At 35.6% G+C, this 17594-nt stretch overlaps 1 protein-coding gene across 1 annotated transcript in view; it reads left to right on the forward strand.

The window, feature by feature from the left end:
* LOC149840810 (SUPPRESSOR-OF-WHITE-APRICOT/SURP RNA-binding domain containing protein 1-like) overlaps window positions 1-14681 on the forward strand; it is a 31757-nt gene extending 17076 nt beyond the window's left edge. The window contains exons 2-3 of the mRNA XM_090003356.1: window positions 13266-13549; window positions 13689-14681. Of these exons, the coding sequence (XP_089859482.1) occupies window positions 13266-13549; window positions 13689-14491 (1087 nt within the window). The 3' untranslated portion in view covers window positions 14492-14681. The remainder of the gene's footprint in view (window positions 1-13265; window positions 13550-13688) is intronic.
* The last annotated feature ends 2913 nt before the right edge of the window (window positions 14682-17594 follow it).

Here is a 17594-nt window from a genome sequence, read left to right on the forward strand (position 1 = left end):
AGGCACAAGAGGTTTGGGGTTGAATGCCATGGTCTCGATAAAATTGCAATAGTGCTTTGGTTTTAAACTCAAGGTCATTATTAGTGCGAATAATCTTGACAACAGATTCAAATTGAGTCTTTATTTCAATAACTAATGACTTGAGGATACTAGGAACTTCAAATCTTTCTTTTATTAAGAATACCCAAGACAACTTAGAAAAATCATCAACAATAACAAGGTAATAACGACATTGGGTCCTGGTAGGAATCTTACTACCCCATACATTCACATGAAGAAGTTCAAAGACCTTATGACTGGACTGACTCTGACTAGAAAGAAACGAACTCCGATGATGTTTGTCCAACTTACATGCTTCACACTGGAATGATGTAGTAGACAGAATTTGAGGAATGACACGACGAAGCTTCGACAATGAAGGATGTCCGAGACGCCGATGCCACTGAACAAGACTCGAGGAAGAATCGATTGCAGCATAAATGTTTTCCACGAGGTGATGTAGATAGTAGACTCCATTTTCTTCATAGCCTCTACTAATCTTCTTCCTCGTCAGTAAATCCTGAAAATGACAGCACACAGGATCAAATACCACTCTACAATTTAGTTTTTTTGTAAGGCAACTCACTGATAATAAACTTTGAGGAAATGAAGGAGCATAAAGGACATTTTTCAACTGCAAAGAAGAGGATATAGAGACATTTCCCTGACCAATAATCGAGGAGGAACTACCATCAGCTAATGAGACTCCTCGATGTGTAGTAATAGCCTTTAGATCTGAAAAATTTTGAGAGTTTCCACATAGATGTTTAGATGCACCAGAGTCAATAATCCACTTACTATCATGAGGAGAAAGATGGTCTCCAGTAGAGTAGGCCACACCAGCAACAGGTGAAGAGGAACTTGAAGGACGATGAGAAACCAACTCCTCATATTCTGCACGGCTAAGAGTGATAGATTCACTAGGAGAATTGGTTTCATGCTCCATCTCTAGTTTTGTAACATTAGCTTTTGGAACATTCGGCTTCAATGGAGAAAATGCAGGCCGTCCATGTTTATCCCAGCAACGATCTTCTAAATGTCCTGATTTTCCACAATAGGTACATTGGAGTTTGCCTCTACCTCCCATACCTCTTCCACGACCTCTGCTTCTAACATGCATAGTATTTCCTCGTCCATAACTAGATGGTACAGCTAAAGCAGATGACTGAGATGCAGGTTGAGATTGTGGAAGAGAGATGGCAAGTCTACTCAATCGATTGTATGCATCAACAAGAGTAAGAACATCTGACCTAGTCAATATTTGAACTTTTGCAACTGAGAACTCTGATGATAGACTTGTGAGGAAACGAGCAACCATGGTCTGTTTTTGATGATCCTTCTGTTTTGAGCAGCACAGAGGCCTATGAGCATTCGGTCTTTCAAAGGCTGCCTTGACAGAGGCATAGTACTGGGCTAATGATTGGTCACCTTGCTGTAGATTATATATTTCCTGTTCAACTTGTAGAATACGACTCACATTGGTCTCTTGAGAGTACGTATCTCGAAGAGTGTCACACATCTGTTTAGTCGTATTGTAATAAATTAAGCCATCTGCAATATGAGATTCAATGTTATTCATGATCCATGACATAACAATGTCATTATCTTCGTCCCAAGTATTATATTTTCCTGTTTTATCATTAGGTTCAGATTTCAATAGAATATGCTTTCTACGATGTCCAAACACGGAGATCATAAAGGTTCTGGACCACCTTGCATAGTTAGTTTCATTTAATTTCACAGAAGAACCATAGGAGAAGGGATTGGCAAAGGCTTTATATTCTCCAATAGCTTCATTCTTATAATCAGATTTTTGAGCATCACCCATAATGAATAACACGAACTAAGGAGCTACAATCACTGACACTGCTGCAGTAGATGTCCACATGCACACAAAAACTTGTCACAGTTCGTAAATGAACTGCTCCACAATGAACCGATCCGCTATAGTGATTTGCCTTCACCACAACACCCAGACCTGTGATCAGATCTGAATATACGATCAGATCCAAAAGAATATGCAGATCCAAAACAAAACGACGATATAAGCTTCACAGCAGTCTGAACAAACGATCAGATCCAAAAGAATATGCTGGTCCACGACATATGATCAGATCGACTTATTTTACGACAACCAAAACAACAAAACACACAAAAAAAACTAACCCACGACAAATCTGGTCATCACCCACATCCACGACAAAAATAGGTCGCCACCCACTTCACTACAACATTACTGCACCGTACCTGTATCCACCAGATTGATTGACCAAAACCCATACTTCCACCTCGACTTTTAGATCTGATTACAAATCTGAGTCATGACTTTTGTCAGACTGCAGACCTGTTATCAAATCTATACCACTTGATTCCAAAAAACATTTCGAACACACCTTAGGTCTGGTCACCCTTCACGCGATCTGGTACCCTTCACGCACGCTTTGGCGCAGACCCAGAAGTCATGCCCCTTCACGCCATCTGGTACTCTTCACGCACACTTTGGCACAGACCCCGAAGTCACACCCCCAAGGTCGATGGCTCTGATACCCTGTAGAAAAGAAAAGGAGGTAGAGAGAGACGTTTTCATGTATTAAGTCTAATCTCTACTTGTTTAAATAGAGATCAGCCATAAGAAAGAAATTACATGTGGGTCCCTCATTATTTAGAGAATACCAAAATCAGACTTAAGTAAAACTTTAAGAGGTCGACTTATTTTAACAAAACCTATTTGGTAGAGGAGATACCATGCTAGATCTTCTAAGTTTAGTTGTCAAAGGCAGCACCTAGGCGGCAGGCGGCCTATGTGACTTAGGCGCAACCCTACCACCTGGGCGACCAGGTTTGGACAGTGGGGCCGTATATTACCGCCTAGGCTTTTTGTTTTGAAGTGTTTTTTTTTGTAGATTTTCTTTTTGAAGACATATGATTTGTTTTCTTCTTCGAGGAGGAGAAGGAAAAGACATGTTATTTGTCTATTGCTTGTATTATGTCTATTGTTGAGAAGAAGAAATATTATTTGTCTATTGCTTGTATTATGTCTATTGTTGAGAAGAAGACATTATTTGTCTATTGCTTGTATTAGTCTATTGTTGTTAATTTTTTTGTATATATGATTTTATTTTTTTTGTATTGTTCATTCACATTGTTAGTTGTATGGTTTGTTTATCCAATTGTTAATTTATTCTTAATTTGTTTAAGCAGGTTAAGGTTACGTACTATAATTGCTTTATAGTATTCAATGACATATTATTTGTCTATTGCTTATTGTTGATTGATTTTATATTATATACATGTTTCTTATTATGTTTTTTTATGTTTTTCCAATTTTTTTTATTTGGGGTACCACCTGACCCCTGCCTAGGCCTTTTTAGGGGCTCATTGCTTAGGCTTTGCCTAGTGCCTATGACAACTAAGCTTCTAAGCGAAGTTTCTTCTATAGGCTCACTATACAACAACAACTACTACGCCTTCATCCCAAAACAATTGGGGTCGGCGATATGAACCAACAAAGAAAATCATTCTGGGTCTTCCACATGAATCCTTCTCCTCCATTCATTTCTATCCAATGCCATGTCCTCGGTGAGGTTTAAAGCATTCATATCCTTTCCTATCACCTTCATCCATGTCTTCCTAGGCCTACCCCGACCTCTTTTAACTAATATATTTTCCCATTTCTCCATCCTTCTAACTGGAGCATCATTAGGCCTTCGTCGAATATGTCCAAACCACCGTAAACGATTCTCTCTCATCTTATTTTCAATGGGTGCAACGCTTACCTTCTTACGTATCTCCTCGTTCCGAATCTTATCTTTTATTGTATTTCCACACATCCATCTCAGCATACGCATCTCAACTACACCCATTTTTTGAATATGATGTCTCTTGGCAGCCCAACATTCCGTACCATATAGTAAAGCGGGCCTAATAGTCGTCTTATAAAACTTTCTCTTCAACCGCAATGGCATTCTACGATCGCACAACACTCCAGTTGCACTCTTCCATTTCATCCACCCAACCTTTATCCTATGATTTATATCTCCATCAATTTCTCCATACTTTTGAATGATAGATCTCAAATATTTGAAAGAATCATCCACCGGTATTTCTTGCTCACCAAGCTTCACTACACTCCCATCTCTATTTCGTTGCTTACTAAATCGACATTCCATGTATTCTGTCTTACTCTTACTCAACTTAAAACCTCTTGCTTCCAATGTCTGTCTCCATAATTCTAACTTAGCATTAACCCCAGCTCTAGACTCATCAATCAAAACAATATCATCAGCAAACAACATACACCACGGCACATTTTCTTGAATTGATCTCGTAAGCTCATTCATCACTATAGCAAATAGGAAAGGGCTTAAAGCAGATCCTTGATGTAACCCAACAGTTATAGGAAAATTGGTTGTCACCCCTCCACAAGTGCGGACATTGGTTACTACTCCTTCATACATATCTTTAATTATACTAATGTACTTGAGAGAAACACCTTTCTTCATATTGATAAAATTTTTCTAAGGCACTAATTGGATTATTTTGCTCACACCATGTATAAACTTGAATATTCTTAAGAGAGCTATTAATGATGTCATCACTACTTGATGATATCTCAGTATTAGAGTACTCATTGATTGTTATCATCCACAATTTCATGATGATTCAAAGAATCATCATAAGTATGTGTATCTTCTTTGGGGAGAGATCATACAAAAACATATAGTCTATTTTCTCTTTCTTATCATTCTTTTTAAAACCATTTTTATCTTCTAAGAATGTCACATCTTTAGAAACATAAAGTATATTATTTTTAGAATCAAAGCATCTATATTTTTTTTTTCACCATATCCAATGAAAACACATTCAATTGCTTTTGGGGACAACTTATCTCTTTTGTGTAAAAATACAAAATATTTGCAACCAAAAATTCGTAAACGATTGAAATCGGGTGTCATTTTTAGTAGTTTTTCATAAGGGGAAACATTTTTTAAAGTGGATGATGGAATTCTATTCTATTTATCAAATAAGTGGAGGTTAAAATTGCTTCAGCCCAAAAACTTTTGAGAATATTTTTTGAAATAAGTTCTAGTGGTTTCCATTATATGCATATGTTTTCTTTCTACTAGTCCATTTTGTTGAGATGTCTTAGGGCAAGATCTTTGATGAAAAATCTCATTTTGCTTTAAGTAGTTTTGAAATTCATTGGATAGGTATTCCCCACCCAAATCCGATCTAAGAATAGATATATTGCTTTGAAATTGATATTTAACTTTTATGTGAAATTCTTTAAAGAAAGAGAAGACTACTGATTTAAAATTAAGAAAGTAAACCCACACATATCTAGTAAAGTCATCAATAAAAGTAGCATAGTATAAGTAACCACATTTATATATGACCGGAGAAGGGCCCCATATGTAACGACCCCAAACCGACCCACGAAAAATGCAAAATTTTTTAAACTAATAAATGATTTTAAAATGTTAAAGAAAGATATCTCAGGGATCCAAAGGCACATTATAGATTTCATACCCACAAACTAACATATATTCCAGACATAAATTTATTTAAACCATAAATTTAAATTGAATGTAATATAATGGGATAATCCCCATTTCGGGTTCAACAATTTCAAACAAAAAACCTACAAACTCCTAAAGCGGTTTGAATCCGATCAACCAAATCATAAGTCATCGCTCCCTCCAGCAAGCCGGTCCTGCCATCATTGAGCTTCAATACCTAAAAGGTTTTTTAAAATGAGGTAAGAACCCAAGTTCTTGTACGAGACCCTTTCGAAATTCAACATTAAAGAAGATAGCAGAAATCAAATCAAACATAAGTTTAAAAAGGCTCTAGCAAACCATTCACACTTTGAACAAGTTTGTTATATAAACAATTCAATCACATGCAACCAACCTCATGCCATATAAACATTTAGAGATGCATGAACCAATGTAACTTGTATTAATGAATTTTTAATTTAGTTATCAAGTATTGCTTTTGAATGTATGTCCTTACTTAGTGCAACACATTAAGTTTAATCTTGTATAAAACCCGCAGATATTAAAAACAGGTCAAAATCCTGAGGTCCAAGGTAGTCCCCAGTGGTATCTTATTGCACAATTGTATTTTATTAACTGAGTCTCACACAAGTCGCTCATTAAGAATCATCACCTAATGTCGGGACGACAATGGCATCATCATCACCAATTGACGCCACTTTCTTAGTATATCAATAACTGCAGTTGAGTCAAACAACACTACCTTTAGGCAAAGTACTGAAAGTTCCCTACAACCGTGGCTGGGAATACGAATCACTCATCGGGTTCTTTGGGAGAACAATGTACACAACGTTTAGTATCCTCACGATCCCCCATGACCGTCATCTGAAGATCTCACCATTTTAGAGGGCCACTATGAACAAATTATTACATTGTTTGGTCTCTTATACCATTCTTAATTAATTATGTAAACCTTTGTCCTGTCAATTTCAACAGTGTAATGCATATGCTACAATTATCTCAGAAGCATAATGAAACAACATTGCAATGCTTTCAAAACTTGTCATTTCAAGAACAACACAAACAATTGACCTCCAAAGGCCCACTAGTAGTCCATACATAACCACTACATAATTGAATGACATTGCAAAATTTCGGTGAACAACAATCACGCATAAATAGGGGAATGTTAATTCGTACTCATGGTACATTCACCTGAGACATAACACTGATGCATGTGAAATTGCATGCACATTGTAACAAAAAAAACAGATTTATAGTGTCAACCATGAATCCAATTTATAACTTGACTGAAAACCTATATTTTTATAATAGACTAAAATCAGCTTTGTTCAATAAAAAAATCCGATTTAACCAAAACAAATCAGAGTTAACGATTTCAAATGAAATTCAGTTTTAGTCGACTTAAGTAAATTCAGATTTCAAATCGATTTCCAAACCAGATTTTTAACATAATTTGTAGCTTAATGGATTAAGTTCAAGCAAAACAATTTTAGATTCATCATGAAAGTTCAGATTTTATTTCTTTGAGAATTCCAGATTTCAATACACATTAATAGGTAGCTAAAACAAATCAGATTTATGAATGGATGTAACATCAGATTCATGCTTACATATTTAGGTTCACATAAACTCGTTCAGATTGAACATAACCAGATTTATCAAAAAAAATATCGAACTTGCTTGGCTGATTAAAAAGTATTAGACTCTAGGCCAAGGAATAGAAAATCAGGTTTTTGCTTATTAAGTTCAGACTTAAATTATTAACCAAAAACTTAAATTTACTTTCAATCAGAAATCAGATCTATTAGACCTTGACTATCCTTTATCAATTCAGTTTTAACATGGACCAAAGTTTAACCACCACAATGAAATTCAAAGCCCAATTTAAACATGCTTTAAAACAAGGCACAGACAAGGATCTAAAGCTTGACAGCTATGATGAGAGACCCATGTTCGGATGCTGATATATCAACCCAACACAAGCCCTTGCATGCCTGAACAACAAAACAAGATCTAATACAGACATCCTCAATAAGGAGTTATACGTGTTAAAAGAAGAGATATCCGAATCTAAAATTCCAAATGAAGCCCAGATTAGGGTCCAGAATTTAAGTTAACCTGAACAGTAAAATCAACACTAAGATCATACACGTTAATTTGGTTACCCAGCAAAAATCTGTAACGGGTACTGTACCTACACACTTTTACACAACAGCATATAGGAAATATTATGCAAGATAAACAGTCCATTGGGGTGTGTGAACCCCAAAAATCTCATTGATCTCGACTGTTTACTAACCTAGTTTTATGAATTCAAAACTTAAATATAAGCATGGATCAAACAAAATTTTAAATCCAGCTACCTAGACGGTGAACCCAATATGAAACAAGTTCTTGCTTAAATCTTTAAAATCCTCGTGAAAAATATCTAAATCTGTAACCAAAAACCTATTGAAACAATTGGATTGAACTTGATTAAAAAAAAATGCAGAATCAGGTATAAGCCCAATAATTCTAATCTAAACAGAAGTAAATCTTGATTAGAAATACATCTTGATCATAACAACATAAATAAATTTTGATCATACAGTTAATCATAAGCAAAAATATATTTGTTTGATAATGAGGCCTGATGTTATCTATAAGGGTTATCTATTCAGGCTATCACTATCAGCTTAGGCGACAAAAGCTAACAGCATACATATTAGTCAAACAGAAACTTAGATTGCTGCATGAGCCCAAATGATTCGCTTAATACACAAATTTTAATAGACCATGAAGTCCAAAAAAAAACACATATATCTATGAATCAAATTTATAAAAAAAAACTTCTGAACAGGCTATCTCATAGATCCATTCATGTTATAACAAGAATAAATCAGAACAGTTGAGTAACCTAGCCTGCTATCTTAAAACATTCCTTCTCAAATAGATTTTTGGTTTTAAAAATCTATGTTTTTAAACCCATGAGATATTCAACCCATGCTAGATTCCTCGCCTACCGGACCAAGGGAGAGAGAATCTCGTACCTTGTTATTGTTGGATTCAACTGCAAAGAAAGAAGAAGAAAACACTGATGGTGAGCATGCTGCAGCCTTCTCTCTCTCTCTCTCTCTATATATATATATATATATATATATATATACAACCGTCTCTCTCTCTCTCTCTCGATATCGTGATTGAGAGAGGGGGCTCACAACCCTTTTTATAAAATGAACAATACTCCTCTGAGGAGACGTCAAACTCTGAAACAGAAGGACTTCTACTTTTTTGTAGAAATAGACATCCCTCCTTAACTAAACTACTATATATATATTATATTGACACTATAGTTATATTTTTATCATTATAATTACTTATTTATCTTAACATGGATGTGTCATGGATCTCGGCCAACGGGTCCATGATCCATATCTAGATCCAAAGTTAGCGTTAGCTCTAGTATGAATATATTATATATTATATTAATCCAAACAGCAAAAATATTATTATTTTAGGTAAAAATTACATTCATAAAATTAAAACAAGCTAAGATTTTTACGAGATATTACACCATACATCCGAATGCACTAATTCAAAAGATCATGTGAAAAATGTTCTATTTGGAAACATGATAGATTTTATTTTTTCAAGGATACAATCTTTGCAAGGCATATCCTTTTTCATTACAAAATTTTTCTTCAAAAGGAAAAAGGTATATTTTAGAATAGCTAGGATATCCAAGCCTTTTATGCCAAGTTTCAGTATCCTTATCTTGGATATAATTACAAAAAGGTTTTAAAAGAAGAGGCAACAAATTCATGAAATAAAGATGTCCCTTTCTATGGCCTTGCTCGATCTACTTCCCGGACCAGAGATTCTGCACAAAGCAACCTTTAGATGAAAACGATATTTCACACCCTTGGTCGGCAATTTGAGAGACCGAAAATTTTTTTAAATTTAATTTTAGAACAATTCTAACTTTCGGAGCAAAAAAGTTTTGAAAATCTTTAAAATGTAAAGTTCCAATATTTTTAATTTTCAAAGTGGTTCCATCGGCGATAGAAACACAAGACAAGTTTGAGTTCGTGCATATATCAGATAAGGCATTCTCATGAGTGGTCATATGAAAAGATGCTCTCGAATATAAAATTCAAGAATATATACCTGGAAAAAATGATAAGGCAATGGCGGCACCCGATGTAGATGAAGTTGCTTTAAGAATTTGTTGAAGTGCCATGGATATTTGGCCAAGTGTGTTTTTAAGCTCACCATCACTTTTGCCTTTTTCCTCATTATGGAGAGTAGATTATTCAATTAAAGCAACCTTATATTTGAAGGTTTCATTCAACTACAAGTGGGTTTAATGTGACCCAACTCATTACAATGATGACAAATAATAATTTTTCTTCTACCACTATAGTTATTATTATTACTATAGTTATTTTGCCTCATAAAGTGTAGAGACTTATAGGTCTTTACATTGTTGTCGGGCTTAGATACCTCCAATACTTTATTACAACCTTTACTCACACCAAGACGTGTTTCTTCTTGAACAATTTCAGCGCATCTTCAAGAGGAAGATAAGTAGATTTATGTAAGAGAGAAGATCTAACTTGCTCAAATTCGGGAGGAAGTTCCATTTGTTTTTGCTTAAGTTTTACATCTTCAATGGCAACCCACTTAAGCTTCAAGGGTGCTAGTTCATCTCATAAGGGGTTTAAAGCACTATAAAAGTCTTGGACACTTAAGTCCCCTTGCTTGGTAGTTCTAGCCCTTCATAAAAAACCAGGCCTCATTTGTTTTTTGAATTTTAGCAATATTAGCACATGCCACATACCTTAAGCTTGACATTGTTTATGAACCATACAAAAAATTTTGCATGGTTACTCTCCCAATGTTTCACTTGCTTATGATGATCCTCAATGGCCTTAGCACGAGCATCTCCCTCTAAAGCCTTCTCTTGACCTCCCTTCTAGGTTTGTGAGCTTGAGTTGAGGTTCGGGGATAATGCCCATCAGATAACCCCAAAGCTTCTTTCCTTTGAGATTATTTTCTATGTCGGAGTCCCACATCATGTAGTTTTTCCCATTGAGCTTGAAGGAGAGGTCAATTTTGGTCTCCATTGTGTGAAAAATGGAGGAAGAAGAAGAATGTGAAAATGAGTAGAGGAAAGCATGAATCCTTTGCATACTTTGTCATGAACATGATCACTTGATGACAACTTTCCACAAGTCCAAGAGCACTATAGCTTTGATACCATGTAATGAAATATATGGAAGCACAAAACACTAGCCACTAAGATCATACAAGATCATAACCATACTTGTGCACATGCACAAGTCTACTATGGGACAATACAAAAGCCATTAAGGCAACAATAAGAACACAAGAAATAAAAAATTATGACTTTATTAATCAAATGCTTAACAGTAGCATTGAAAGAACAAGAGGGGTTGAACCCCTATTTATACACATCTCAACACCTAAAGGGGAGGTTATTGGGAGCTCCCAACGGTCATATTTATGACCGTTGGGCAGCTCCGACGACTCTTTGGTCCAATGACCAAACCACCCCTTAGTCTTTTGGTTAAAGACAAATAAATAAATAAACGGTTCCTAATGGACAGGTTTTATTACCAGGGGAAAAGACCAAATACCCCTGTCTCAAAAAGTAAATTGCAGACACACACACACACACACACACACACACACACACATATATATATATACTATTTTAACATCCAGATCCATTCCATGACACCACAAGGAGAGTGCCGCCAGAAGCAATCCAATGTCCATTTCTTCGAACAAAACCCAAGTCTAAATTAATAATAAAAAACTCACTCTTGGGTAATGAAGCTAACCTGGTGCTTTTTGCAAGCTTACACATCCTCATGAGCTCCTTCACATAAAAGGATTTTTCCATAGGCCGTAAATCCCACTTGCAAACTAGCGAAAACTGAAACGCCTTCTTCCTTTCTTGGTACAGCGTCTTAGGAATATTGATCATCAACTTGCCATTATCCTCTAGAGTGGAGAAGATCTGGGTTAAGTGAGATCATCCAACAATTTCAACCCAAGAAGACTTAGGGAAAGCTCTATGTGAAAGGCAAGCCACCGCCTCAGAGCTCTCTGCATAGCCTTATCTCACCCATAAGAGCCAAAGGTGCATCCAAATAGTGACGATGGCCGATCTCCCTCAAAAAAGAGGGAGAGGAAACCCTAGAGGGAGATGTTTCCCGAGTTCTCACACATCACTTCAGTCTTGCATATTTTTTTCTGAATATGCAATTGAGTAATTGCAGTTGGAAAGTGTTGGTCATGGTAATAAAACCACAATGTTATGGAAGTGTGGTGAAATGCTAGCTTATATTCACGTATTTATTTATTTATTTATTTATTTATTTTTATCCCGTGGTTGATAGTTGTTTGGTTCAGAGGGCCATGTCATGAGGATCAGAAGGAAATTGACCATATTGGGAAACATACTTTCTCTTTCATAGTGTAATATTTCATTGTGTTCGTCAAGAATTTTCACAACTTAAATCTATTTAGTTGAAAGGACTGAGTTTTCCTTGTTTCATCATCTTAGGAGCATATAAAGGATGGAATTATTAGGGTGGATTAGACATCTTAGGGATAAAGACGATACTTACGAATTTTTTTTAATAGAATTGTGAAATCACCTTAAGAGGTCATGTGATTCTTTATGGATTCTAGTAGCTGGTTGTGAAATTATCTATGAATACATAAAACTTTGTGTCACAATTAAAATGTTTCGTGGCAATTTAAATAGAATCAATCAAGATTTCATATTGTGCCATTTTCTGGACTTCAACATTCTGGGTTTTGCTCACCTGTTCCTCTTCCCAAGTTTGGTTGAAGCCAGGAGAGCCTGGTGTTCATTGCTTCTGATGAAGTGTGGTCCTGTTCTGTCACTCTACCTGGATTGCTACAGATTTCTTGAAAAATTAGTGTTGTGTATTAGTGAGCTAGATTTGATTTAACATTAATTTTCCAGAACCAGTTGAAACATCCTCATTGAGCTCTTTATCTGAGGTCATCAAGTTTTAGTTTGATATGAATTAATCTTATGATGGCATGTGCTGCAGGTGATTTAAAATGAGAATGTAATCTACCAATGAATTGTTTTACATATCCTAACGAAATTAAATTATTTTTGTTCTGTTTAGTCCGAAAAACAAATTGTTCTGAATGCTTCTGTGAAGCTTGTTTCCAGGTTTTATATGTTTACAAACTTCTGCATGAACATTGGGCCTTCAATTAGATTGCAGCAAGTTTAGTTCTTTTTTACTGGAAGCTGCTTTTTTTTAAGTACATTTTAGAATAATTTTATGCATTAATATGTGCTAGTGTTCAAAATGGGAGGCCCTGTCTAATTACTTTGATGGCCTCAGTATGTTCATTCGTCCTATGTTCATATATCCTGAGGTCTGGTGATCTGGTGTCCTTTTTCTTCAGCTTACTTCCCAAATATCGCAAACAGCTCTCAAGGATCACAATTGGCAATTTATTTCATTTGATAGCCAAGATATTCTTATCTTTTGATTGTATTTTGAATTTAAAGCTTATTGAAAAGCCCTACAATATTTTTTGTTTGATCAAGCTTCCTTCCAAAGTATATTCATTCTAACCTAAGGTGGCACTCTGTAACAAAATGTCTTGCTGCCTGTCCTGACCTTTTGTATGTTGATATCACAGTCTACAGCGTCGTCGTGTTCCTCGTGAGCTTGATAATGAGGCTCTTGCATTTAGACCTGTTCTTGGATCGATGCTTGCTATGATCTACCACAACCCCCACAACAAAGAAGCAAACCAATCTAGATTACAGAAAATATTGCAGTTCTGGGCCTCCAAGGAAGTTTATGATGCTGATACTATTTATGATCTCGAGGGCGACATGATTGGTGGGGCACATACCTCAACTCATTCTGGGCCCTTAAAGGAGCAACCTACTGCTTCTAATGATTCACCAAATCTTTCAGGTCTCTCTCTCTCATATATATATATATATATATATATATATATATATATATATATATATATAAACGGAAACTTTTTTTCGGAAGGCATCTTTTATGGAAACTTATCATAACTAGATTGTGCACCATTTCATTGTTGCAGGATTGCCACAAGGGCAGAATCTCGCTCATTGGCAACCTGAGCCACAAAGAATCTCAGTCCCACCATCAATGGATCCTGACCAAAATGGCCCACCAGCTTCATCCTCTCAGTTTGTACCACCAGTAGCAACACAGTTCTCAGCAAATGCATTGCTTTCTGCCTATCCCTCTGTAGCTGTCAATGCCACTCCTTTTGCTGGGTCTTTACCTCTAGCTGCTCCAGTTCAGCCTGTTAATCAGCCAGGTACAGCCCATCTGCCAAACATAACTGCCAAAACTGGAGATCAAGCACCACCGCCATATCCATTGTTCCCTCCAGGCCTTATTCCAGGAATGGTGCGTAAAATGCAAATTGGGAGCGGTGTTCCTTACTCACCCATGAGCCCTTTGGATATTCCAACGATGATCCCGCCCTCCACGGTCTCCCAGTCATACATTTTAGAGAGAGTGTCAAAATTCTTCAAAGAGATTGGAGAGGTGAATCCTTCTGAGGGCCCATTGAAGGGATCAAAACAAGGCAGTGTTGATAGTGATGATGAGTATGATAGAGACCCCCCTGTTCGAAAGGGTGGTGCTTGCATACCTCCCCCACCAAATCTGCAGGTGGTTGATCCAGAGACTGGGACTCTTCCTGATGGATCCGTGGAGCGAAAGCCAGGTTCCTTGAGCTCGGGGCGGCTGGGCCTGGGAGCTACAGCCAATCCAAATGAGGTCACCCAATATGATGATGTGTACACCTCTTATAGGAAACAGAGAAGCACCAATTATCACTCCTCCATGAGTGCACGAACTGCAGCAAGGTAACACAGTTTTACTAGGCTTTGTCAAAGGGGTTTCTGCATGGTAGTATGTCATATGATTTTTAGCTTCCCTGAGTATGATTGGCAGCAGACTTGGTTGGATTTTGTTGCATTAGCAAAATGGACAATTTTGCTGTGCATTTGTAGTGTCTTATCTGATGTAACATTCATGGATGTTGTCTTGTTTTTTCCCACTTTATCTTTAGGGTGCGTTTGCATGTAGTGGAGGATGCTCCGGCCCACAATCTCCGGGGAGTATCCTTCCGTGGTAAATGAATCTGACCCACCCTGGACTGGTGACGTTACTGCGCCCATTTTTTTTTTGGTGGGGGGGGGGGGGGTGGGGGGGCGATTATTTTGGCCTCCGCTTTCCTCATGGAAAACAGGTGCCTTGTTTGCATGTCTGTGTGCCCCATGGAAAAGGTGTGGGGTTTTGTGCCATTCCGCAAACCCCTCCTCTTTCAGTGACATGCAAATGGGCCCTTATTGTTTAGCAGATTAAGAGAAATGCAATCATATGCGAAGTAATTAGTCCAAGATTTTATATGTTATGTATATCAAGCTTCAAGCTAAGTCCTGGATTTTTTATGCCAAATTCAAGGATTTGAATTGAATGAGCTGCAAATGAGATTAAAATAAAAAATAACCTTACTGTATGGGTAATTTGACCTGATTTCTTAAAATCTCTATCATTTTTTATATTTTCTCTCAATGTCTAAAATCTTAAATATTCAAATCGTTAGAACCTTTTTACCCTTCACAATTGCAAATTATGCTTTGTTGCGATAAAATCGTAATATTTGTCGGCTAATTTCAGCTCTCACTTAAATCTAGAATCGTAGGTTTTTTTGTGGAAATTTGGAGCTCATGAACTCGCATAAATTTATTTATGATTTTTTTGTAAAACTAAAACTACCAAAATCACAAATATCCTCTTTTGCATATATTTCATGAAATCGCAAAAATATGTGCAAAACTTCACTTATTACTAAATTTTTAAATATTTTATTTTTTTCACATATGCTTTGTGAAATGATAAAAGTATATTTGTAAAACTTTACTTATCACTAAATTCACAAATATCTTACTTTTTATCATATACTTTTTTAAATCACATAAATTTATGTTTGAAAATGCACTCATCATCAAATTCGTAAATATCTTATTTATTCGCATATACGACACAATATCACATAAATTTATGTAATAAACTTTACTAAATTCGCAAATATGTTACTTATTTGCATATATTATGCTATCTCACATAAAGTAATTTATGAATTATCTTATATCGCAAATATTTTACTTAACTATTTGCAAAAGTATGAAACATATGCTATATTGCTTATTTATTTTGAACTATTTTTTTGAATCATATATAAATCGGTTCTGACCCCAATTGTTTTGGGATGAAGGCGTAGTTGTTGTTGTTGTTGTTGTTGTATATATAAATCGGTTGTGGTCTTCAACTATTTTCGCATAATTTAGAGTTTTTTTGTCTTTTATCCAAGTGGTTCTCAACTTGCTTTCTTTTCGACAATTATTTTTGACAAATATTTTTGGCAACTATTTATTGGAGGCATTTCATTGTTGTTGAACCATCGACTATATGTTTTGTCGATATGCAAAATGTGCCCTTTTGTTTAATGGTTGAATCAAACACTGTTCTAGTTGAATGAAATAATGTTCACTTTTTTTTTGCTTGAAATGAAGTGTTTTTTTATTATTTTCGGCAAGCATAATGTTTTCTTTTTTTTGAAATGCCAATATATTTTTTTTAAATGCTTGTTCAATATTTCCTGTATTGTTATTGTAGAAAAATTTGAATATGTTTATTAATATAATATGGCCAATAAGAAGAAGATTGTGTCGAATCGGACCATACCCATATCATCTAAATTTTCACAAGCAAAATAACAAAAGCCAACATAGAACTATGAACTAGGTTATCTTGGTAATTTTGAAGCATGGATTAGTGTGCAAAAGTGAGGAGAAAAAGACACATTTATTGCCAAAAAAGTGGGTGTTCGACATTTTTCACAAAAAATGCACCATCAATAATCACATATAAGCATTAAGCTAAAAAAAATTATGAATTGCCGTATAATGAACTACGTAAGTATTGTTGTTGAAATTTTATATATTTTTTTAATAAATGTATGTTTGTATGCCTAACTATAAAAAAAATATAGGTAAATTGGATGAAGGTGCATTGTAGGAGGAGGATAATGTTGATGTGGTTGTAAGGGCGAAAGACATCGCCAGAAAGGACATTTGGATGCACAATATAAATGAAATTGAGCGCTAAATGACCAACCTAGTCATTCGGCAGTTTGGGTTTGTTCAGCAATGAACTAGTCACCCTCGTTCATTTAACAAATTTTTATCGCATGCCACGAAGGATCGAACAAAGGATTGCCCCACGATATTCCTCTTCAAACTTCAAGATTGGCGCGAGCACGATGAAGACATTGACTTGTCGTCCATAAAATGTGCCACTAATGATGATTTTGTAGTCGCCCGGCAGGTTGTATGTTCTTTAACGACAAAGAAGGCCTTTCAAGAGGAGAATAAAGTTGGAGAGAAGCACATAAAGACCATAAGTGGATCAAAGGAAGAGTTGGCTTTTACACTTGAAGAAATCTTCATGCTGATAAATATGGTACATACTCAAGAGGATATGATACGTACTCAAGCTGACATTTTAGAGAACTCAAATAAAGTCATTAAGGAGCTACAATCATGGCAATCAGAGCATCCTCAATCGTACAAATTCATTTGATTATTTTTTTGTATATATTCGAATATCAACATTGTAACTCATTGATTTGTATGTAATGTCATTTGAATGTTTCTATGCATGAAGTTTTATATAAAGTTATTTGTTTGTCATTTATTTGTATATAATGTCATTGATTGAATGATTAAATGATTTGAATGTAAAACTGAAATCACTATTGAATGTAAAACTGAAACCCTTGTTGAATGTTTAAATAATTTGAATATTTAAACTGAAAGCACTTGAATGTTTAAATGATTTGAATGTTCAAATTGAAAACACTCTTGAATGATTTGTGTATAACATCATTGTTTATATGTTTATATAT

This window comes from Nuphar pumila, chromosome 4 (genome assembly GCF_984573655.1).
Source record: "Nuphar pumila chromosome 4, dmNupPumi1.hap1.1, whole genome shotgun sequence".
Lineage (NCBI taxonomy): Eukaryota > Viridiplantae > Streptophyta > Magnoliopsida > Nymphaeales > Nymphaeaceae > Nuphar > Nuphar pumila.